Raw genomic sequence first — 24,255 nt, forward strand, 5'->3', positions numbered from 1 at the left:
ACTCCTGCCACTTTGGACTATTCATCTTTTAGTTAAAGGAGGTAGAGCACTTTAAACACCCCCATCCTCTATTCCCAAGTAGGACTAGAGGTCCTGGCTTGAAAATGAAGATGATGTTTTCCACAAATATATATTTGCCATTACCGGTCTCCCCCCACCCTTCAACCCCCACCCCCTCCAAGACTTCCACATCAATCCTGAGCAGTTTGACAGAAGGAACCAGCAGTACATATGCCTGGAATGTGGAAGCCAATGACTGAGGCTTGTCCACAAGAGAGGCACTGAGTATGAAAGTACCAGCTCCCACTTTGTGAAACAGAACAGGTAGCTCAGCTGTCTAGAGATACTCTCCACAGGCCTGGCCAAGGGTAGTCAAGGCCCAAAGGTTTGTCCATTAAAAAAGGATTTGGGGGTATAGCTGTACCAGCAAGTGCCCCTAGTAGATACACAGCTTGTACCAACCTAAAGGAACCCTTGAGTATAGTTTATACCAGTTCCCTGAACCAAATAAGCTATACTGGCAAACCCCCTTACCCCTCCAACCAACCTCATACCAGCAAACATTTTTAGTATCGATCTAACCAAAGATTCCAATCAGAAATCCTGGCTAGCAGCTGGGGTTCTTCCCCCGCAACAAAACCCCAGCGACGGAGCCAAGAGTCTTTGGGGCCAACAGGTATCCAGACCACATGCAATTGAGATGTTTTCTGTTTGTGGGTTAAAGTGATGGCTGCTGGCAGTAAAACAAACACACACGCATCTGTGGGAAGCCCTCAGGTCCCTCCTGCCCCCAGTTTCTTGGGCTTGGCCCAAATTGCTGCTCCTCCTCTCTGTGCACCTTCCAAGACAAGCCGTGTGGTTCACCTGGTACACGGCCCCATTCCAGTCCAACAGTGGGGAGAGAGTTCAAACATTACCGTAAGTCCCACCAACCCTTCAGCCAACGTGGTAGCCCATCTGGGTTAAGGATTTGGCGACATTGGCTGGTATCCTAGTCAGTTCTGAAAGGATTAATCACCCATGAAATTCCTCTACTCAAATCCACTGTAGGTTTACTAGTAGACGGAGACTTTCCATTCCAGCTCTGCCTAACCTTCAAGATAAAAATCTCCCCATAGATCAATTATATCAACTTTCAGGCCCCTGTGCCTGTGCAGATGAAGGTTTACTTACCAGCGCCTGCAGCAACAGTGCTTCCATTTCATAAAGCGATGGACACTGCTGGGACTTTCCACTCTACTTAGAGCCACCCTGAGTCATGGTGCCTTCAGCTTGGTCACTGGCAGCTTTATTAAGTTATAGCATCCTTCAGGCAACCGATGGTGCTCTGAGAGATCCCACCTACTAACCCCGTGAAGAGAGGCAGCCAATACATAGGAATCTGCCCCAATCCCAGGGACCTCTTGAGGATATTTTGCTAGAGGCCAGCCAGAGCAGCCTATGTGAGATATCACACATTGGCGAGACCTCACAGCACATAGGTGTAAAGCCAGGGTCCATTCCACCTCGGCTCCCCTGTTATTTACCAGTTGATATGGATGGACAGGAACAGCACTAAGGAAGCCTTTGCCCTGAAGGTGGAAATGACTGAGGCCGGCTGGAGGAGCAGTTCTCAAGAAGCTGAAGTGTTCCTGGTTCCAACAGCAACCATGATGAAAATGGCCAAGTTTTGCTCCTGGAGGAGAGCTGGGAGTTTGGACCAGCCACACGTGCATCCCTGGAAGAGCAGCATGCTCTCTGCAGGAAGAATGGTATTGTGCACACAGGAGCTAAGGAATTGCCACTTGCTCCCAGCTGCAGCGGAAATTGAGCTGGTGCAAGTTTTATTGGCAGCAACCCATCCACAACACTCCTCCTGCAACAGGATCAGTACCATACAGGACTAGAGGGAGAAGGGGAGCATTGAGGCAGTAGGGGAATTTATAGGAGGAAACATCCATTCTTTCCCCTGCATGCTGCAACCTCCATAGCTTCAAGAAGAGAGGAGACAGCAGCTGAGGAGACCCCCTACAGCTTTATCTGCAATGGGAGGATGTGAGGGAAGGGCGGTCAAAGCACAGTAGGGAGTGGAGCATGCAGACAGGCAATATATGCTTGTGGGCTGCCTTCACCATCAGAGAGACTGGGGAAGTCCAGGAACCACCTCCAATCTAACAAGTTGACAGTGCAATAGAAGCAGTTTATTTTTAGGCTAATTTGCATATGAAGTCTGCTTTAAAGGTTGCTGCATACTTTCCATTGCTAAAAGAAACCGTCGTCAGCTCCATCACCAAGGTACAAGCCAGTTCTGATGATACCGCAGCAATAGGGACCATACATTCCTAAACTTGCTATAGTGATGCACCGCCCTCTAGTGGTCAAACACTTGAAGAGGAGTAAACAGCTTTCAGTTCATTCAGTATATCAACCAACAGGGATAGGGCTTGGAGAAGGCTACCCTCTCCCAAGAGCACAGACTAGTGGAGGGGACACATAGGGTGACCAGACAGCAAATGTGAAAAATCGGGACGGGGGGTGGTGGGGGTAATAGGAGCCTATATAAGAAAAAGCCCCCAAAATCAGGACTGTCCCTATAAAATCGGGACATCTAGTCACCCTAGGGACACAGCAAGTCTTGGACCTGGCACAACTAAAGCAGATCTCTTAGGGTAAATAGTTTTGTTTCCAAACAGTACGTTGTGTCTTGTAATATGCAGAGAAGAGGAGGGTGGTCGACTGGGAGGGCCCCACAAAATTAACGGCTGTGAAAAACATGTCACGGACAGCGAAATCTGGTCTTGTGTGTACAATACTTTTATCCTATACAGATTTCACAGGGGAGACCAGTGTTCCTCAAACCGGGGGTGCTGAACCAAAATAGAGTTGTGGGGTGGGGGAGGTCACAAGGTTATTGTACAGAGGTGCCAGTATTGCCACCCTTACTTCTGTGCTGCCTTCAGAACTGGGTGGCCGGAGAATGGTGGCTACTGGGCAATGGCCCAGCTCTAAAGGCAGCAGCACAGAAGTAAGAATGGCAATACTATACCATGCCATCCGTACTTCTGCACTGCTGCTGGCAGTGACGCTGCCTTCAGAGCTGGCCTCCCTATCAGCAGCCACCGGCCTCCAGTGGCCCAGTTCTGAAGGCAGCATGCCACCAGCAGTAAGGGTGGTAATACCACAACCCCCCTACAATAATCTTGTGACCCCCCATAACCCAGTTTTGGGCTAGGACCCCTTCAGTTATTTAAATCTGAACATTTCACAGTGTTATATCTGAAATCATGAAATTAATGATTTTAAAAGTCCTAATACTGTGAAATTGATCAAAATGGACTGCGAACGTGGTATGGCCCTATCAATCGGAAATCAGGCCTCCTAGGTTCCAGCTGGTGGCAGAGCCGGGGTCACAGTATGATTGCGGGTAAGTCACTTGACCTTTTGACCTCATTTCATCCACCTGGACTGTCGTCCTCTGTAAAATAGGGTTAGTTCCACCAACCCCCCTCACCAGGATGTCAACAACTAGTGAAGTTTATGGCTGTGCAGTCCTTTGAACATGTAAAGTGCTATAATACTTAGCATTTATTAATTTTCCACATGACAGGCGGCTGTGGGGCTCTGCGAGGGCTCACAGGTCCCTGGAAAGCAGTTTTATGTACGCGTGTGTGTATTTAGTGACATCCCTGTATGAAGGTTGAGACAGTGCAACTCCACCTGTTGCTCATAACTGCATACTTCTCAATTATACAATTATCTGAACTCTGATTATCCAAGGTGGAGTGGTTTGCATAGTCACTACAAGGTTACTTCTCTGTAACTGGAGCACTCAGCTCAATTGATGTGCTGATTTACTGAAGTAATGAGAATGCTCCAAACAGACCACAACTATGGCTGCCTCAGCATCTCACCCTCCTCCTCATCTTGATGTCTTGATTTAGTGAAAGATCTCACTTAGTGTGTGGAGTGTAGCAAAAGCATAGGTGCTGACTTCCTCAGTTCCTGAGAGGTGTTTGATCCCGCTCACCCCAGGCCCTGCCCCCATCCCACTGAACAGCTCATCTGTAGCAGATGGGAAGCAGTGGGGAGAAGGTGCTGATCCACAAGGCAGCTGGTGGGTGCTAACCACCCACTTTTTCTTCCTGGAGGCCCTAGAGCACCCATAGAGTCAGCACTTATGAGCAAGGGGGAGTGGGAGTAAGGACATTGAGGAAATCTGGGGTTAGGTAGGGTGGCTGGGTGAGAAGGAAGCATTCAGGCCTCCATGGTTGTTATAGGAATAGTGTGATGAGGCCTTCTAAGGTCAATAACCAAAAGCACACACATTCACTGGAGGAATTATAACTCTGTATTGTGTTAACAGAATACAAGACAGCACCCTGGGCTAAACTAAGTGGTGCTTATTCAAATACCTCCAGCCTCAGAGTTTATTTAGCCCTGAACACACTAATTGCCTTGAAAACAAGACATGTCTCCTGCCTACAACTGTAATGGCAGTTTAAAAAAAAAAAAAAAAAAAAAAAGAGGACACCAAATTTCTAGTGAACACGAAGCACCCCTCACCCAAAGTTCCAAACAGTGGGAGGAGATGTTTCCACAATACCACACCAGTAATTTCTCACAGGCAGGCCTCTCTGGCAGCCCCTGTTGCCCTATGAAGAGGTCAATGTCAGGTGCTTCTTACCACAGCACCAAGCCTCCATCACAAGGAAATTCTTATACAAAGGAGAAAGGACAGAGCAAACATCACAGTGCACAAGGGTTGGGTTGTGGGTTTTTTAAGCAAATCTCTTTATTGCAGAAATACCCTCTATGTTTTAGATCTGTACATGCGTTTCTTCCAGTAGGAAGAGGTTCCTAAAAGACAAAGAAAAACTCAGCAGGGGCTCCACTTCCTTTCTGCTCAGTGTATGGCTCTTGTTCTCCAGTTCAGATGCCAACAAATAAGACACCTTTGGGGACAAACCTCTAGTTACTATAAGATGCTTATAGAAATGCTAGCTTCACTTCAGAGCAATAAAAAGGTGCCGCCCCTGTAAGCGTCAGGCTGGAGGGATCTGTACAAAGAGGAGGGGGTTCAGGAAAGACTCAATCACCTTAGGAATGCGATAGCAACCTTCCCCAGTGCTAGCTGCCTACATAGAGTTACCTTTCCCTGGAGGGATGGCATCTGGGGTGAAAGGGAAGTGCAGTCTCCATGGATCATTCAGTCCTTGGCCCACTGCTGAGACTACTACTCCCCTGGAGGCTTTTGCACTTCTTTACTCTCTGCCAAGGGAGGAGCAGGTAGCCAGCCAGCCTACCACGTTAGTTGGAATTGGAGACTATGCCTGGAGAGCCAGTGCACAGGGCTTCATGCAACCCTGATACATGGCACACATCACTATTGAAGGCAGACTCACCCCCAGGCACCTGTACCCCAAGACCAGGATCACATTCTATAGCTAGAAATGCCTCCACAGGCCAAGTAAAGTAGCCCCCACCTTCCCCTGCAATAGCAATGACTTCCATCCACCACTGCAGGACCATCCCTCCCCAAGCCTCCTATGCCAGTGAGAGAGATTGGGGACCCCAGGCCAGCTCCTTTTGGGAGGTGGGTGGAGGGAATTCTTCACCCAAGGTACTTTAGAGCTTGCCACAGTCAGCACAACCGCCAGATCCATTTCCCTTCGTTACAGAGATGCCAATATGTCCAAGGTTGGTAGGTGTCACCTGTCCCTTTATGATCCTCAAAATTGGATGGCACATGCGCCAGGAGCATGAACACCCCAACGTCATTTGAGTTTCCAAGAGGGCAGCAGGCAAGGGTCACTAGGCAAGACCAGAGCTGCAGTCACCAGCTGGCCATTTCAGGGGTTTTGCGGCAGGGCCAGAAGAGGAGGGTGAATGGAAGCTAGTACTCTGAATATTGTAGGTCTCAGTTAGCAGCGAAATCATCACTGCACACACAACCAGACATCCAGGCACCAAGCCACCCCATTTCCTCACCCAGAATGGAGCCTGCAATCCAACCATCAGCTGTTGTGTGGAGCCAGCTATTGGGATACCCACTGTAGCAACTCCCCTTAAAACCCATGATCCAGATATCAGTGAGAGGGATTCCAGGCCCCGTAGCACTTAGTCAGCAATCCAAACATGGACAAACTCTTCCCTATATCCCATGACCAGGACTCCAGTGGCAGCTGTCCCTCCCTGACCAGCAATCAAGATACAGATGCCTTTGTCTTAACATCATAATTAAAAACAAAGAATTAACAATCGTAGATTGCATACTGGAAAAATAATTAGTCATCACCTCTATAAAAGTTGGCAACCCAAGAACATGCCCAGCAGAGCCAGTCCGGGCTGAGTCCACAGACACCTGTGCTATTCAACAGTCTCTAAAGTGCCACTGAGCTAACAGGAGCCAGTGAAAGGGAGGACTAGGGATGGAAGAAGGGGCTATGAAATTAGTGAAGCCCAAAACCCATCTGCCTCTGTTCCAAGAGCAGCTTAGCAATGACATCACAAGCTGCTGGATGGGCCATACTTGGAATGGGTGGGCATTGCTCCTTCCAAGAGGCTTCTAATCTAATGAGAAGGGGAAGGGAGCTACATGGAAGGCAGCATTTGGTTCACTCCAAAAATGGGAGAAATGATTTTGGGGAGTGTCTAGAACATTGTATGCTCAGATTCAGTCGGAGTTGGATGGGGGCAAGGGCAGGAAGAAGACAAGGTGAGGCTAATTGGAAGGGAAGCATTCTTTCACCCACAATGTACTCAAAAGGGTGACCCATCACCAGTAGGCCAAGCCCTCAGTCTTCTTGCTGGTTCACTGGATTCCCAGCTCACGTGGTGAAGAGAGGTGGCATGGGGAGGAGGATTATTCTATTGTAGGCCTGATGGACTGGAAGAGAATAAAGATGGGAAGGAGACTGTTAAACACACAGTTAGCAGTGAAAACTTTGTGCCCTCTCAGGTTGATCAGATCATACGATGCAAGATAGATAAGTGGCCCGCTTCACAGAGTAGGAACTATCCAGAGACAGGAGAGGGGCTGCCCAGGGCCCTGATCACCAGAAGATTCATATTGCATTACCCCACTACAGTTCCTCGTGTTTTGAGAGAAATGGGATCTCACTGGAGTAATGGTCAGTGTGATGGGACAGTCTGAGGGGAATGAGGGCAGGAGGAATGTTTCTGTTTGTGCCTCTGCGGTGGGGTAGCTCCAGGGTCAGAAGACTCATTACTTGGGTACTTTGCTGTATTCTTCTCTGTGTATGTTCTTGCAGAGCGAAATGGCCAGCACCATCCCCAACAGCTGGAAAACAGGCATTGGGAAAAAGGAGAGGAGAGAGAGTCAGAAAACAGGCAGGCTCAACGGGAAAAGCAAAAATGTTGTGGTAACTGGGGTGATCAGAGTGTAAGACAGGCAGACAGCTGGTCCTGCTGCCACAATGGGCTGTTAACAGCCAGCATACAATGTGCTGCACAAAAAGTTGTCTTAAAATCTTTGCTACTCTGGTTTAGCCTTTTATATGGGTACCATTAGGATTTCACTAACTGAGACTACTGGCAAGACCATGGACAAGAGACACTCCCAGAACAGCAGCTAGTACTTGGTTAGATTCACCTTCCAATCAGTAACCTACAGATATTGAACAGTCTCAGTTTGAAGGGCACTCTCATTGGCTGCTGGAGATTTGAACCCATCCCAATGAGCATCAGAGCTGTGGTCCCACCCTGGCCAGGTCTCCAGAGCCTGAAGAGAAGTGACCCAGTGTTTAGGTTAGAGAGTGCAGGGGGTAGTGGAGACTCACCTCAATGACAGCAACACCTGTGCAGACTCCAAGGATGATGCCAAGGTTGTCCTGTAACCAGCTCTGCACACTACTCATGCAACCCTAGGAGGGAAACAATTACATGGGGAAGTAGAAGTAGGGTAAGAGTCAACAAACATCTGAAGGGTGCAACAGAATTATCAGATACAGATAAACATGATTTGTTGGGGAAGAGTCAACAAAGCTTTTGTAAAGGGAAGTCATGGCTCATCAGGCTACCAGAGTGTCAACAAATATGTGCATAAGGGTGATGCAGCTGATACAGTACTTGGATTTTCAGAAAGCTTTTGATAATAAGGTCCCTCATAGATTCTGAAGGAAAACTAAGTAGTTATGGGACAGGAGAGAAGGTCATCTCATAAATCAGTAACTGGTTAAAAAGATAGGAAACAAACAGTAGGAATAAATGATTAGTTTTCATAATTGAGAGAGAGAGAGAGAGAGAGAGAGTGTGTGAGTGTGTGAGTGTCCCAAGGATCTGTACTGGGACCTGTGCATGGGATGGAAAAGGGGGTGAACAGTGAAGTGGCAAAGTTGCAGATGATAACTATCTCGAATAATTTTGTAAGTCCATAGCTGAGTGGGAAGAGTTAAAGAGGGAATCTCATGAAATTGGGTGACAAATTGACATATGAAATTCAATACTGATAAGTGCAAAATAATGTACATTGGAAAAAATAATCCCAGCCTCACACATAGTGATGGGTTCTAAATTAGCTGTTACCACTCAAAGATCTTAAGAGAACCATGGATAGTTCTCCGAAAACTTCAGCTCAATGGATAGCAATGGACAAAAAGGCTAACAAAAGTTACAAACTATTAGGAAAGTAATAGAAGACAAGACAGAAAATATCAATATATAAATTCACGGTACACCCATGCCTTGAATACTGTCGCCTTGAATACAATGGATACTCCAGTTCTGGTTGCCTCATTTCAAAACAGATATTATAATTGGCAAAAGTACAGAGAATGACAAAAATGATTAGGGATGTGGAAGAGCTTCTATACAAGAGACACAGTGGGCCTGTTCAGCTTAGAAAAGATGATTGGGGGAGGCGGGGGGAGAGAATAGGATATAGGTCTATACAATCATGAATGGTGTGGAGAAAGTGAAAAAAGGAAGTATTATTTACCCCTACACATAACACAAGAGCCAGGGGTCACCCAATGAAATCAATAGGCAGCAGGTTTAATGCAAACAAGAGGAAGTAGTTTTCCCTACACTAAGCACAATTAACCTCTAAGTCATTGCCATGGGATGCTGCAATGGGCAAAAGTATGACAAGGTTAAAAAAAAAACTAGATAAGTGCATGGGGGATAGGTCCATCAATGACTATTAGCCAAGATAGTCAGCGATGTAATCCCCATGCTCGAGGCAACCCTAAACCTCTGACTGCCAGAAGGTGCGAGGGGAAGATGGGATAGATCACTTCAATTGTCCTGTTCTCTACACTCCCCCTGAAGCTCTGCTACTGGTCACTTTTGGAGACCAGATACTGGACTAGATGGACCATTGGTCTTACCCTGTATAGTCATTATGTCCTTTGGGAAAGGGAACGGCTCCTGTTTCTCCTTCTGAAACATGAAATGACATGGACTTTCATGACAGTGAGATTTATCAGGCTGTAGAACGGCATCAGCAGAGAAGGGGTGGAAGCCCCATTGCTTAGGACATTTCAGAGGGAACAGGGCCAAGCCCTTGAAAATTTATCCTAGAAGGGCTCTGCTGTGTCTCCAGGAGACTAAAGACAAGATCACCTCAATAACAGTTTTCTGTCTCTAACTTCTTAGAATACTACCAGGGAATCACACAATGGACACTTCCCATGCAGGTCCCATGAGGCTCAAGTACTCACCTTTGTATAAACAGGCCAGTCAGCAAATGACACAGTCTTATTAGCAGCGATGTCACAGAAACCATTCTTATGCGGGACATCATCAAATGAACCATTCAAGCAGGAGCAGGGGTAGGAAGTCAGGCTTTTGTTCAGGAGGATCTCATTTTCTGTCCAGTTCTGTGGCCCAGTCCAGCCACAGCAAGTGAGCTAAGAGCAAAGAAAGCATTCCCATTTATTCTTTCAGATATTTTGGCTGGTAAAAAGAGAGGGAGGGGCTGACAGCGGGTAGGGACAGGCCTTCTCCATGCAAGATCTATTGCCGGTAAGCAACAAAATGGGAAGTGCAAGGGCTGGATTTTGATTTCTCTTCCATAACATTAACATGCCTCTAGCATCTCAGGTCATACCAGAAGTATGTGTGCATGGGGTAACCATTTAGAACGGAGGCCCCCATCCACTCTTTACCTACCTGAGGGCCATTTTGGCAGCTAGCCATGAGTTAGAGGGCCACACCTAATGTGCTTAAAGAGAGGAAACTGCAGCCTCCCATCTTCAATCCAGAGGTGTAAGAGAGAGACTACAAGAACCAGCATGCAGAGCAGCTAGTGTGCTGGAGCATGTTAGCCTTCATGGAGCCTCACCTCTAGGAAGAAGGCACAGGCAGACATTTAGGGGTCCATCAAGTTGTATGGTTTTAGAGCAGGGCTCAAGTCATGCTGCTACACACTCGTAGTAAGGCATTCTGGTACTATCACTTTATGAGTGATAGTATCTGAAGTGTGTTCTGGCTCACCCATTTCCCCCCCCCCCTTAAAAAGACCCCCAAAACCCTCTAGTACTGGTGTAGAGTCACACAAGATTGTGTAACTCACGTCTTTACTAGTTTCCCCTGTAGTTTTTAAAGAGAGGCTATCCTTCACCGACAGACCTCCTCTTACCCCCAGTTCATAACGAAGCCAGGTGCTGAATGCAAGGGTGCTACCACAAAATGCAACAGGGCAAGATGGCAAGGTTTCTGGCTAATAATGGGTGAGAACAGGAGGATGGCAGAGGGCATGCTTGGGGAGTTTGAGAGACTTTGTGGCCTTTATGTTGGCAAGGTAATCCCTGCCCAGAATCAAATCTGTAGACCACATAGGGGACACAGTTAAGCAGTATTTTTACATGTTTTTACTGGAGATTATACAGACTGAATATTTATTTGATCTTCTCCTTAAGTGTGCCATTTACATAATATTAGATGCCTTGGGTGTAAGAAACCAGAAGATTTTGGAGAACATGCGAAGTAACAACCTTAAAGTTAACTGACAAAAAAGTTCTGTTAATCAATGCAAGGTTCATCATTTTCTGCCCAGATCTTCAGCCTCTGAAATTTAAGTGCTACAGTAACAGCTGGCCACCACAAGATGGAGCCCACCTGCTACCACATCTACCCAAAACTTTGGACCCACCTCTAGTCATCAATTATAGCTTGAAAAAACAACGAGGAGTCCGGTGGTACCTTAAAGACTAATGGGTTTATTTGGGCATAAGCTTTTGTTGGTAAAAACCCACTTCTTCAGATGCATGGAAACAGCTTGAGTCAGCGGTTTCAAAGCAGAATGTGTGGGCTAAAGGGGTGGTGAAGAAGAAACAGGACGGAGAAGTTTTGTTTCATCTGCAAAAAGATCTCAGGAGCCAGACAATTATCTGCCTCCATCTACACATGGAAAGCTGATTGCTTCAGTGGGAAGCATATTCCCCCATGAGGTCTACCCAAGGCCACGTACATCAGAATTTATGGTCTAGTTGGTTATCTTATACACAAGACACATCATTCAGTCGCTAAGTGCATCCACCATAACATCTGAACGACAAGGTTACCAGAAGCTCACCAGGTGGAAGCCAGGGAGGGATTCAGATGCTTGGCCTAGCAAGTCCTCTGGCTTAAATTGGATTTATTTATTAAACAAGGTGACAATGTAATGAAGTAGAGAGTCCTGAAAATGCCAGAGCTGGTGCTTGAACAATGTAAAGACTCCAATTTAGAGCCAGCATCTGATATTTAAGACTCAAATTGGAACATTTAATTCCACTAAAAAAGTCCCCAGGAGGAGCTAACTCTAATGCAAGGAGATTTGGAGTCTGGACAGCACGAGCGAGCTGTGCAATGATGTGATATTCCAGAGATGCTCCACACACAATACCCACTGTGACACACATCCTCCCATGCTCACACAGGGCCTCTAGTGCTGATGAACAGAATTGGATCCCAGACACTTAACTCCTGTTTACTCACATGACAGGCTTTGGGGATGCAAGCTTCCCTGCTGCTGAAATGGATTCTAAGGAGGACAGGGGACTCCATCTACATGGCCCAGACAGTTCTCTGTAAGGCAGTCAAAGAGGCCTGACTATGATAGTAGATTGTGGCTTGGATTTTTCCTTTAGCATCCAAATGGAGACCTACACAATGTGACTCTCCATCATCATCTGCCCCATAGACCATGTGAAGTGCTTTTTGGTGCGTGGGAGTGTCAATCCCCAATAGTCAGGACGAAAACTGAAACGTTAAGAGGCTGATTTAGACACCTGGAGTCAGGAGTGCTTTGATTTTACAACACTGCCCCATTTCAGCTGCTGGGGGAGCCAACACATTCAGATTCATTGCCCTCTTGCCAACATGGCTCTCCTCAAGCTCACCCTTTTTTCTTTTTGTCCTATCTCCTTCTCCTCTATGCCTGGAACCCCCTCTCTGACTTGGTCTGGTCATGCCTCCACTCTCCCAGCCAAACCTCTTAGAGCATGCTCTTTCCAGAAAGCATAAACATTGAAACAAACAAGAGCCATGGAATTAGAGAGTCCCTTGTTTTTACTGCATCCCTTCCTGATCCTTGGTTTGTATTTATCCTGGCTAGATTGCAAGCTCTCAAAGACAGGGCCCTTACTCTCCTGTTTGCCTGCAAAGCTCCCATCACAGTACTGGAGCTATGCAAACATGACTCTGGCATGCCCGAATGCTGAACCAGGACATTAGCTTTCCCCACCAGCTGCTCAGACAGTGACCTTGATGCCAAGAGCAGAACCCATGGGCAGCTGGATGGCTCCCAGCAATGCTGGCACCTACAGATAAGATACTACCCCCTAGGGAGTAGGGCAACAGATTCAGCTGGGCTGCCTGGCATTAAACCTTCAGTTTAGTTCACTACCAAGAAGTTAATCCCAGCAAAAGGTGTCAGTGGAGTATTAAGGCATAGCTTAGTGTTGGGATAAAGGAGTGCCAAGTAGTGGGGGTGGAGTGCCTCTGGAGAGTAAGGCTCACATCCCCTTTGTCCTACCTACTATGCAGTACCTACTCTCCACCCCTACCCCTTTGGGTCAGGTAGCTGCACAGCCTTGCCTGAGAGCAGCAGCCAACATGGTCTCTTGGCAGGTAGGCACTCAAACCCTGTACAGCTGGCTGTGCTGCTTGGCCAGATGGCAGGGCCCAGTGCGGTTCCCCTCCTCAACAGGCACAGTTCTACAAACACGAATGAGTACAAGGAAGTCCTTTCCAGTAACAGCTTCCTAGTGCACGAGCCAAGTGCTGCAGCTGGACACTAGCATGGTGAGAGCAATGCCAGGCAAGAGCCACAGGGCCAGACTGGAAGAAATGTTTAACAGGGAGAGTAATTATGATCCTGGGTAAATTGTTCCAGTGGTTAGTCAGTTCTCCATCACCGGCCATTTTTAAAATTAAGATTGGATGTTTTTCTAAAAGCTCTGCTCTAGCAATTACTTTGGGGAAGTTCTGTGGCCTGTGTTACACAGGTGGTCAGACTAGAGGATCACAATGGTTCCTTCTGGCCTTGAAATCCGTGAATAGAGAGATTCAACACAAAAGGCAACTGGCTAGGGAAGGTATTCCTGGAGTCCATTGGCAAGGAGGCTGGAGGGCATAAGGGCTGCATGTCAGCACTGAAGAGGGGTGCATAGTACTGGAATAGTGGGGGCTATGAGACAGGCTGGGAGGCATTCAAGTTAAGGGGTTGTTAGAGTTTACCCAGCACCTCCCCTACTTTCAGTCTGACTAGCAGCACCTCACTTTTGTCCAATGCCAATGTTTGCCACCCCACCACCACATCCAGCATGGTCTTTTCTCCTCACCATCCCTCACTTGATTACTCACCCGTTCCTGCACATAGTCCCATGCATCCTGGATGCTCTTTTTGTCTTGATCATTAGGGTCATAATCCCGAATGAGGTCACGGACCACGATGGACACTTCTGCTTTCAGCTGGCAAAGGAAAGACAAGAGGGTTAAACACAGGTCAGTCAAGATTGCTGTCCATGCTCTGGGAGTTTGCACTTGCTTCTCCAGGGTTAAAGATGGGAGACTATCAGCCTGGCTATGCAACTCACTCTGCAGGCTTAGGCAAGTGGTTTCCCCTCTCAGTAGAGAGGCTAAACGCACTGACTTACTAACAAAGCCTCAAAGCCCAGGGTATTTGCAAAGTACATTGAGATCCGCAGTGACTGACCAAGTTCAGATGCTGGGCATTAGGGCAAGATTACACACAGGGAGGTGCGCGGACTCCCTCTGCCTCTTTTCAAGGAGCCAGAGTTGACTGGAAAGGTGGTGCAGATGGAAGTTTGGCCAGCTTCCCCCCTGAGACCCACCTGGACAGACCATTGTATCTGTACCCAGCGCTGTGGGAATCAGAACCCAAGTCATGGCACTAGCCTCCCCTCCCCCCCCTGCACTGTGCAGGGGCCAGCAAGGGTTTCCCTACTCAGCCTTGGGTGAGGGCAGCAGCCAAGACCCCTTGCTGGCAGCCTGATAAGCAGAGCACGCTAGTCACACTCAGCAGCACCTTCCTCATGGTCAGTCTCACACACACACACACACACACACACACACTCTTTTTGGTATAAAGTGACCTGGCCCAGCCAGCTTCAGCAATAGTATTTACTGCTGCAGCTGCACAAGCTGCCTCGGGGCAAAACTCATCTCAAAGCCAGGGTTGGTCAGGCCAGCACCAGGCAGCACTCTGTGTTCCTGGGGAATCTGCAGCTTGGCTTTCTGTGGGCACAGCCAGGTTCAGCCACACAGATAGGAGTCACATGACCTCCTTCCCTCAGAGGACATCTAACCCTCTTCCCCTTCATTCTTGGCAAACCAACTTCTCCTCCCACCCCCTTCCCCAAGTCAAGGGGAAATGACAGCAATTTGACCTGGTTCCTGCTAATGGGATTGGCCTCTGCTGCTTCAGTAAGCTCAAAAGGTTACTGAACCTTTGGGCCGCCTTCCTTCTCCCCTTCCACACCTCTCTGCAGAGGCAGGCAAGGAGAGTGACTCTTCTACCCTGACCCCCACCCAGGAAGTCAGTTGCTAGCCTGCACATTCAGTCAAAGCAAGGTCAGCGCAGCAAGAAGACTGAGCCCAGTTCGAGTGCTTCAGTCTCAGATTTTGTGATCAGCTCCATTCAGGGCCGGCTCCAGGCACCAGCCCAGCAAGCAGGTGCTTGGGGCGGCCAAGGGGAAGGGGCGGCACCTCAGGCTGTCTGGCAGCAATTCGACAGCGGGTCCCTCTCGGAGGGAAGCACCTGCTGCCGAATTCCCGCCGAAGAAGAAAGCAGCGCGGTGGAGCAGCCGCCGGAGTGCCGCTGATCGCAATTGCGATTGCAGCTTCCCCCCCCCCCCACCCCTCCGCCGCTTGGGGCGGCAAAAACCCTGGAGCCGGTCCTGGCTCCATTACTGCCCACACTGAAACTGCTGACAGCATGATGTGGGCCTGAACCAGCGCCCCAGATCTGAGGCCCACAGAGCTCAGGGAAAAGCTCTGCTGATGCACAGCTCTAGCTTTTTATTGCTGTGCATAGTCTGTGCCGATGACATGAGGATGTGGTGCCTGGGGGGCTAAGGGAGAAGAGTCTCAGGTGGCTCTAGTTCTAAGCTAGGGGGTTTTGTACCAGTGTAACCCACACATTTCCTGGGTGGGGTGCTCTGTCCCATCTAGTGGCACTGAGACCACTTAGAGAGATGAAAATGAGTCTGCTCTACAGCTTTAGCTAACAGCCAGTTGCTTTTTAGCTCATGCAATAGAGGCGCATGCTTTAAGCTCCAGAGGCCCCAGGTTCGATCCTGCCTGCCGACGACCAGGGTCGGTCGGCGTTACACCAGCATTGCGAGGAACTGCAGATAATTATAAACCAAGGATTATTGGGTGTTTCAGAAAGAATCCGAGGGGGTTAATTACACAGAAAGTTCAGTTCTGGAGAGTGAACCTAGGGCAACCTGTTTTCAAGTCTAACTGGCAGAGCAAGCCAAGAATGAATGCAGGCACCCAGAGTTAACACCTAGCCCCGTGTGTGTCGCCAGGGCAACTAACTGAAAGAGCAGCAAGCTGGAAAAGCATGTTGAGCAACTTTCAATACCCACCCCCCTTCACGACACCAAAAAAACCCTTTGCTGTGCATCACTGGTGCTATACAGAGCTAGAGTAGGAAATGGCTTAAAGTTAACTGCATGAGGAGGTTGCTGCCCCCATCTAACAGTGGCCATTTAATTTCTCAACTTCCCTTTTCCATTACTGAGAAAAGTTGCACAAACCAATCACCGCACTAAGGGAGGAAATCTGAGTCTGGTCTGCACGGTTACACTCACTATATTATTCATGCACCTAGCTATGGAAGAGGCCCCATAGGTCATCCCATCCATCTCTCTAGGACCAATGCTAGATCGTTCTCTCCGGAACGATATGTTTTTGTCAGGTCCAGTTTTAAATGCATATCAAGTGATGGGGCTCCCATCCCCTCTCTTTGGGAGATTATTCCCCAATCAGTTCCAATCTTTCAACTGAGGCACACGTTACAGCCAACTAGCCAGAAACGAGCCTCTGCATACACCACACAATTGACAAATAGGGCATAACAACCCTCCTATTCTTAAATCATTTAGAGCTAGGTTGAAAAAGTCCTACAGAATATAGCACAGGACAGTGGTTGTCAAACTTTTTTTTTCTGGCGACGTACTTGAAAATTGTTGATGCCCGTGACCCAATGGAGCTTGGGATGAGGAGGTGAGGGCTGCGGAGTGGGCCTGGGAATGAGGGTTCAGGGGAGGAAGGGGGGCTCTGGGCTGGGGCAGGGAGTTGTGGTGCAGGAGGGGGCTCTGGACTGGAGGTGCAGGCTCTGGGGTGGGGCGTTTGGGGTGCAGGAGGTGGCTCTGGATTTCAGAGGGCTCAGGGCTGGGGCGTGGGAGGGGGTCAGGGCTCTGGGCTGGGCGTGGCAGGTTCTAGCGTAGGGCTAGAGACGAGGGGTTTGGGGTGCAAGGGGCTCCCAGTCAGAAGCGCAGCAGGGGTGCTAAGGCAGGCTTCCTGCCTATCCTGGCCCCGTAGACTGCGCTGTGCCCTGGAAGTAGAGGCATGTGCAAACAGCTCCATGTGGCTCACCTGTAGGCACCGCCCCCTCCAGCTTGGCCAATGGGAGTGCAGAGCCAGTGCTCGGGGTGGGGCTAGCGTGCAGAGCCCCATGGCCCCCCTCTCCCCCCCCCGCCTAGGAGCTGGACCTGCTGCTGGCCATTTCTGGGGCACGGTGCAGTGCAGTGTCAGAACAGGTAGGAACGAGCCTGCCTTAGCTGGGCAGTACCAATGGGACTTTTAATGGCCTGGTTGGTGGTGCTGACCAGAGCTGCGGTGACCCAGTGCCTTACATTCTGCGACCCAGTACTGGGTCACTACCCACAGTTTCAAAACCGCTGGCATAGGAAGCCACCTGAACTAGGCTAGAGGAGATCTAAAAGGGACTTTCTAGCACTAATGTTTAGGATTCTATGATCTATGGAGGGGCAGTGGATGACTGTACTGGGATCTATCATTAAACAGCAACATACAGCTTGAAGCGTAGAATGAAGTTTGTCAAATGTATATTACTGTTTTGGGACCTACCAGTCTCCCGCACCTTTCAGCTGCAAAGAACCCACACCTGTTTCATTAACAAGAAAACATAAGGAAGAAGGGGGTGTTGTGCTGACAGCCTTACACCGAGAGTCTACACCGCAAAACAAAGGTGTGTTCTTTACTTAGGTTAAAAAACAGCAGTGAAGAGATGCCAACTCTGCTTTTCACCCAGGTTAAGCTGGGGGTTAAACCTGAGTTGTCATACAGTCACTGCTATTTTAACCCAGGTTAAACCAATACACGTCAGCTCACCCAAATTAAGAACACTTTGAGACAGACATATCTATAGTAGAGATGATACTCCACCCACCTCCCACGGACAGCATTGTATGGAAGCCTCATTGCCACTACACAATGCTGGAGGATCAGGGAGACTCACTCAAGTCTTCACAATTAGCCCATCTGTTGCTAGGGCAACAGACCTTGACTTTATCATGTGTTGGGCCAGAACTTTAGACCAAGGTGGACAGAAGGAACAGGAAGATAAAACATTCCCTAGCCAAAACGAAGCCTGGAGAAGAGGGGAAGGCAGGGAAAGAAAAAACAAGAAAAAACCTGGGTGACTTCTGAACTAATGGTTTCATACGGCAGCAGTGTGACCTAGTGAATAAAGCATTGGACTGGGCCTCAGGAGACCTGGCTTCTATTCTCAGCTCAGCCACTAAACAGTGGGGTGACTTTGGCCAAGTCTTTTCATCCCCTCTGCCTCAGTATCCCCAGTCTGTAAAATGGAGATAGTGATGTTACCTCCTTTGTAAAGCGCTGTGAGATCTACTGATGAAAAACGCTTGGTATTTACTTTTGGACAAATCATACTTTCCTCAGAGCAGCTGTGCCAGATGGGGAAGGACATCTCTACTGAGAAGTGGAGGTACAGATTTGTCATGTACACCACACTTCAGACCTGAAGTACCCTCTTCGTAAACACAACCCACCCCAACTCCTCACTGTCCATCGCTGAAAGTTATTTCTAGCCAAGTTTATTAATCAAAGAGAACGTCATTGTGGAAAGTATCCTACATGCTAAGAGACAGAGTCTTGTGCAGTTCTCAGCATACTTTACAGTACTTTCTTTGGACTTTTTCAGGAGAAGGGGCACTAAATACAAAGTAACATTCACAGCACCACAAGTGCAGATACCAATATGAAACATGGCCTGCCATGAGTCAGAGGGGCAAGAGAAATTCAGGCCCATAGAACTTGGGGGTGCTGCTCTGAAGATCTGTGCAAGTACCCCACAGAGCAGACAGCACCTCAGGTTTAAGGGATCCTCCAAAAGGCTCCAATGTAGCAGTCCACATGGAGTTCAATTGGATTGGATGGATGGCATGGGAGTGTTTGGAATCTCAGATACGGAGCCCACCTGCCCCCTTTCCTCCACAGAAAGGGTGAAGGTATCCAAGCAGCTCTGCTACTGGGAGTATACTGGCACCACCTTGCTGCAGGAGCCCTTATTGTATAGTCCCTGGCCACTTCCCCTACACTGCTGCCAGTATCAGCTGCTTGCAAGAAATTCCAGCTTAAACAAAACCCTGCAGTTTTAGGGGTGAAATGCTGAACAGTGCAGAGAGGAAGGAGTGTTAAGTAGAGTATTGGGGTGGATGACAAGGAAACCACACTTGCCTTGCTGAGCCAAAGCTGATCACATCCAGGAGAAAGCAATAATTTTCCCCTACTCCCACCCCCTAATTTGCATCAGAACTGGGGCTGTTCTATGATGCAGCACATGCAAATGCCTGTTCCGCTCCCCACACCAGCTGATCACTGTTTCCACTTCCCCCCCACTTGCAATCAATGCAGCAGAGAGCAAGTCATGTGTGAACCCCAGGTGATTAGGAAGCCGGCTCATACAGCTGCTCTTGCTCACCACAGCCCACTGCAGGAAATTCGAGCTAGCTGAGTGGGAGCAGGGCAGCAAGTCTCAGAGCCCAGGTCTACAAACTCTGGCTCTCAGGGCTCATGCTGCAATGCTAAAGACAGCTATGCAGAAATTTGGGCATGGGCTCTGAAATCCACCCCACTCCCCAAGCTTCAGAGCCCAAACAGCTACACTGCTACTTTTAGTAATGTATCATGAGCCCAAGTCTGTAGACCTGAGCTCTGAGACTTAACACACTGTTTTAAAACCCATAAAACATATCCTGTCAGACATAGGGCAGCACAATTATAATTCACCACTAACCACATGATCTATGTTTTATAGGGTTACCATATGTCCGGATTTTCCCGGACATGTCCGGCTTTTTGGGCTTTAAATCCCCGTCCGGGGGGAAATCCCAAAAAGCTGGACATGTCCGGGAAAATCGGGACATGCAGGGCCGGCGGTGCTGGGCTAGGGGCTGACCCAGGCTGGAGACGCCGGGCCGGGGGGGAGGGGGGGCAGACTGGGCCGCGCCTCCTCCCCCCACCCCCTTACCTGCTTCAGGCTTCTTGCAAATCAGATGTTCGCAGGAAGCAGGGGAGGGGGCGGAGTTGGGGTGTGGGCGGGGCTGGGGGCAGGGCCGGGGCCCCGTGGAGTGTCCTCTTTTTGGACACTTAAAATATGGTAACCCTATGTTTTAGCCAAGTGTTGCACTGACCAGCTAGAGGTCAGAGGAGGTACTGCCTTGGGGAAAGAATCTAAGACTGGGACTGGATGTTGCAATGCATTGAAAGGGATCAGCACTTTTGTCCTAGTCCCTTAGAGCTCTAGAAATTTCGATGGTGCTGCACAGATCACAAGACGAGATGTGATCCCTGGCCTAGAGAGCTGCAATAAAAGCAGTTTCAATAGATGAAGGCCATGAGGCTTCAATAAGTAGTAAAGATGGAGACCCATCAGACTATGGGTTCAGCCCTGCTTCAAGTACGGTTATCGTATTTCCCCAAGCCAAAAAAAAAAAAAAAAAAAAAAAAAAAAAAAAAGGGACATGGGGAGGGAAGAGGAGCCCCGCTCTAGCCCCACCCTGCCCCCATCTACTCCCTCCCACTTCCCACCCCTTGACTGCCTCCCTCAGAACCCTCAAACCTCCCCACCCCACGTCCCCTGACCAGGGCCTGCTTTAAAAGAGCCCAGGAATCGGGCTTTGCTCCGGCCAGGGTCGCGGGGCCGGGCCGGAGGTGCTCGACCAAGGTTGGGCTGGCGCACTCTGCCAGAACCGGGCCCGGGCTGGGCCGGAGCGGCTGGAGCTGGGGGTGCTCAGCCGGCGCCACGCTGGTGCGCTCGGCCGGAACTGGGGCTGCCGCCCTGGGGCCGCCGCCCTGGGGCCCAAGCCAGGCTGGAGCCGCTGGGGCCGGGCTGGCGCACTCTGCCGGAACCGGGGCCAATGCCCCGGGGCCCGAGCCGCTGGGGCCACCGGGTGCCACTCGGCCAGAGCCACGTATCCCCAGAGCTCTCCTCCCTGCCCCTGCCCCAGCTTACCTGCTGCTGCTGCCTGCCTGCCCCTGCTTCTTTTCAGACTTCCCATGAAGATCTGATTTGCAGGAAGCTGGGGAGGGGGAGGAGCATTCAGGGGAGGCGGGGAGGAGGGGGAAAACAGCTGTGGGGCCGGACAGCATGGTAAGGCTGCAGGGAAGAGAGCAGGGAAGGGGCTTTGGCTGCTGAGCGGCACTTGGCCGCCACTTTTCTGTCTATAAATAGCCGACCGGGGGGAAATCCCGGACATTTTTAGAAAATCCCCCCCCCGGACGGCTATTTATAGACCGAAAAGCCGGACATGTCTGGGGAAATCTGGACATGTGGTAGCCCTACCTTCAAGGACAGAATGGATTCCCATACAGAGATTAGCTATTAACCCACTTACTCCGAAACTGAAAGTGTGGAAGAGTTTGAAATGCAAAAGCAATCCTGCATAGTCATGGGGACGGGGGACGGAAAATGAAGCAAGTGGACTGGGACATGATAGCAACAGGGCAGAGCTGTATGGACCCCCAGCATGGGAGGCAGGGTAGTTGGAAGGGAGCAGGCATGTGCACACAACCAAGGACGACTACGGACAGATATTCCATAGCAGAAATCCAGACAGCACAGAAGGGAGGAAGAGCTACCATGTCTGGGAGCCGCTACCACCAACAGCCTTGCCAGGTGGGGGTTGGGATGGTTGCATTAGGTCTGCTAGTGAGTAACATGGTTGCCCCAAACCTCAAGGGAAAGACTTCTATAAGCACCACCCACCATATCTGCCCAACTACTGCTCAAGTCCAAGCGCCCACATAGTCAGTTACACACACGGATGGAAACTACAGAGTTAGTCTTTCCACTGGCAAGGAACTCAAATACACATTAAGAGCCCAATTCCCAAATTCTCTACATTTCAACAGGGGAGAGGAAACGGAGTTTCCCAAGTCCGAATTTAGGCCCCGATGCTGCACCATTAGAGTCCATGGGAGCTTTGCTGTGGACTTCAGGCGAGCATAAAATGAAGCACTGAAGAACTGTCCTACAGAGGAACCACCTTCCTTCACTGCTCTTGTTCTCGGACCCAAAACAAGTCTGGGGGCAGACTGTTTCACTTGCTATTCTCACTCAGCTCTTCGAATGAGTCAAGCCCCAACGCATGCAGCTCGTTCCCTAAATGTAAATGGCAGCACACGGAGAGAGCTCATGAGCAGTGGGTAACCAGGACTGACGACATCAACAGGGACCCAAAATGGAGTGTTTCAGCAGTGGGTGGAATAAATGGGATCTGCTGGCCGCATGGACTTGCTGGTGTCCAGATGAGGACCACAAGTTAAGGGTTTGGTACTTCTGATGGTACCCATGGGTGAAAAAATAAAATAAGGAACTTCCTAGTCCTTGGATACATGGTGCTGCTGGGCCTGGCAGGCACATTGGGACAGACTGGACAACAGGGCAGATTCCGTATGGTGTTGAGACAGCTTGGATGGGGAGAGAGCTTGACTGCGTTGCCTGCACATGACATAACCAGGCTGGGAAAGTAAGAGCTTCCAGAAACCAAGCCAGATAGGATAAGGAGAAATGTATTGTAGGTCTTTGTCCCAGTACCAACCCTTGTGTCTCTTGAAGGCTTATAGGGAAGTGAAACTTACTGCATCTCGCTGGAAATAGATGAGCAGTCCAGCAGCAACCTGAGCTAGGAGGATCAGCAGCAGACAGGTGATGTACTAGAAAACAAACAGCAGAGTTAACACCTTCTCTTCTGGCTCCCCAAGCAAATCTACATCTATGGGCAGCAGCCTCAGTAGGGCTCAGGGCAAATACTGACAATACAGGCCTTTCATACAGGAGTAAGCAGCATTCAGTCTGGAGATTCCTGGCTGATCATGAAAACGAAGAGCTAACAGAACTAGCTAGAGTTAGCTGCCCAATACACTTCAGCCATGGCCTGCAGCTCTACCTCCACCACTAGGCTAGCTGCTGGGCCTGGCAGGAGCAGACTCCACAGCGGGGAGATGAGCCAGTTTGGTAGGTAGGGAAGCCCCAATTACAGTGTCTGCAAGTGGCAGACCATGCTGAGGCTCAGACCTCTCTCTTCCCCCACATTCCAGCCCTGGGCCTCGAGGGCAGCAGTTGCTCTTGGCACCAGATTGAGGGGTGGCTATGTGGCATGGCCTTGGACGGTCTCCTCAGCTGTGTGCTCAGACTGATTTTTTTTTTTTTTAAAGTCAGTTTTACCAATCTATGGAATGGAGGAGACTTAAGTTAATAAGCTGGGATGTGATTGTGTGTGTTTAAAGGAACAACAACAACAAAAAATTATCTGAGCCATCCAGGAGAGGGCTTGGCATTGCACAGCACAATGTTGTTGGGTTTTTTGTTTTTTTTTTTGGGGGGTGGGGGAGGAGGGAGGCGCAGGGGAAGAGAATAGAGACTGGGAGTGCACTGGGGTCACATTCCTGGTTGTAACCAAGGCCAGCGGAAGCCAAAGTGAGCCTGTCGACAGGCTGCTCGGGTCAGAGCTGCTGAACCAGGGCTGGCTACACAGCACCCAGACATTCAAGGGTGTGGCATGCATGCTTGTAGGCTGGCTGTGAGCATCCCAGGCTGTGAGCTACAGCAGCAAAGCACTGTAAGGCACCTAGGATTACAAGGAAGTGGAGACAACCCCTTACTAGCCTGCAGCATATGCAGCGGTGTAGGGCACCCAAAAATTTGGGACACCACTGGGACAGCAGGCAAGAGCGGGTCAGCTCCTGCACACCAAACGTGCACTGCAGTCTCCTTAGGCAGGGGCCGTATTCACAGAGCCCAATGTGCCAGCGCGGTGCATTCTGAGTGAGGGAGAGGGTGGTGGGGGGGGGGGGAGGGGGGTGTCTCTGCAGGGAACTGTGACTCTCCACCGCTGTGAGGCAGGCCGGGCAGCTTGGTACCCTTTGCTGCCTCATCCCCTCCCCGGGCTGCTGCAGCGTCTGCTGCGTACAAAGCTCAGTGTGTGTCAAGAATGGGGGGAGGTTCTTCTGGGGGTCCACGGGTGGGGGGCAATGGCTGTGCCTCAAGTCGGGCATAGGGGCACCAGTTTAATACTACTGCATAAGGCTCCATAAATCTTAAGGACAGTCCTGCTAGACTGGATTGCACCCCACATCCCATTACACCTGCACTGCAGCAGGAAGCAAGTCTCTTCTCCTCACACCCACCCCCTTTATCCATCGCTTCTGGCACATAGTCTTGTTCTCTCAGGGCTGCAAGGAGGATGGAGGCAGGGAGAGGTCACTGAGCAAACTTTTCTGCATAATTGGTTACTGAGATGGGGAGAG

General features: G+C 49.6%; 1 protein-coding gene across 1 annotated transcript in view; it reads right to left on the reverse strand.

Annotated features, from left to right (window-relative positions):
* Positions 1 to 4,741: 4,741 nt before the first annotated feature.
* Positions 4,742 to 24,255, reverse strand: part of CD82 (CD82 molecule) — a 70,268-nt gene continuing 50,754 nt past the window's right edge. The window contains exons 5-9 of the mRNA XM_034769601.1: positions 22,588 to 22,662; positions 13,789 to 13,896; positions 9,660 to 9,848; positions 7,779 to 7,862; positions 4,742 to 7,279 (exon numbers count right to left, since the gene is read on the reverse strand). Of these exons, the coding sequence (XP_034625492.1) occupies positions 7,205 to 7,279; positions 7,779 to 7,862; positions 9,660 to 9,848; positions 13,789 to 13,896; positions 22,588 to 22,662 (531 nt within the window). The 3' untranslated portion in view covers positions 4,742 to 7,204. The remainder of the gene's footprint in view (positions 7,280 to 7,778; positions 7,863 to 9,659; positions 9,849 to 13,788; positions 13,897 to 22,587; positions 22,663 to 24,255) is intronic.

The sequence above is a fragment of the Trachemys scripta genome, chromosome 4 (genome assembly GCF_013100865.1).
Source record: "Trachemys scripta elegans isolate TJP31775 chromosome 4, CAS_Tse_1.0, whole genome shotgun sequence".
Lineage (NCBI taxonomy): Eukaryota > Metazoa > Chordata > Testudines > Emydidae > Trachemys > Trachemys scripta.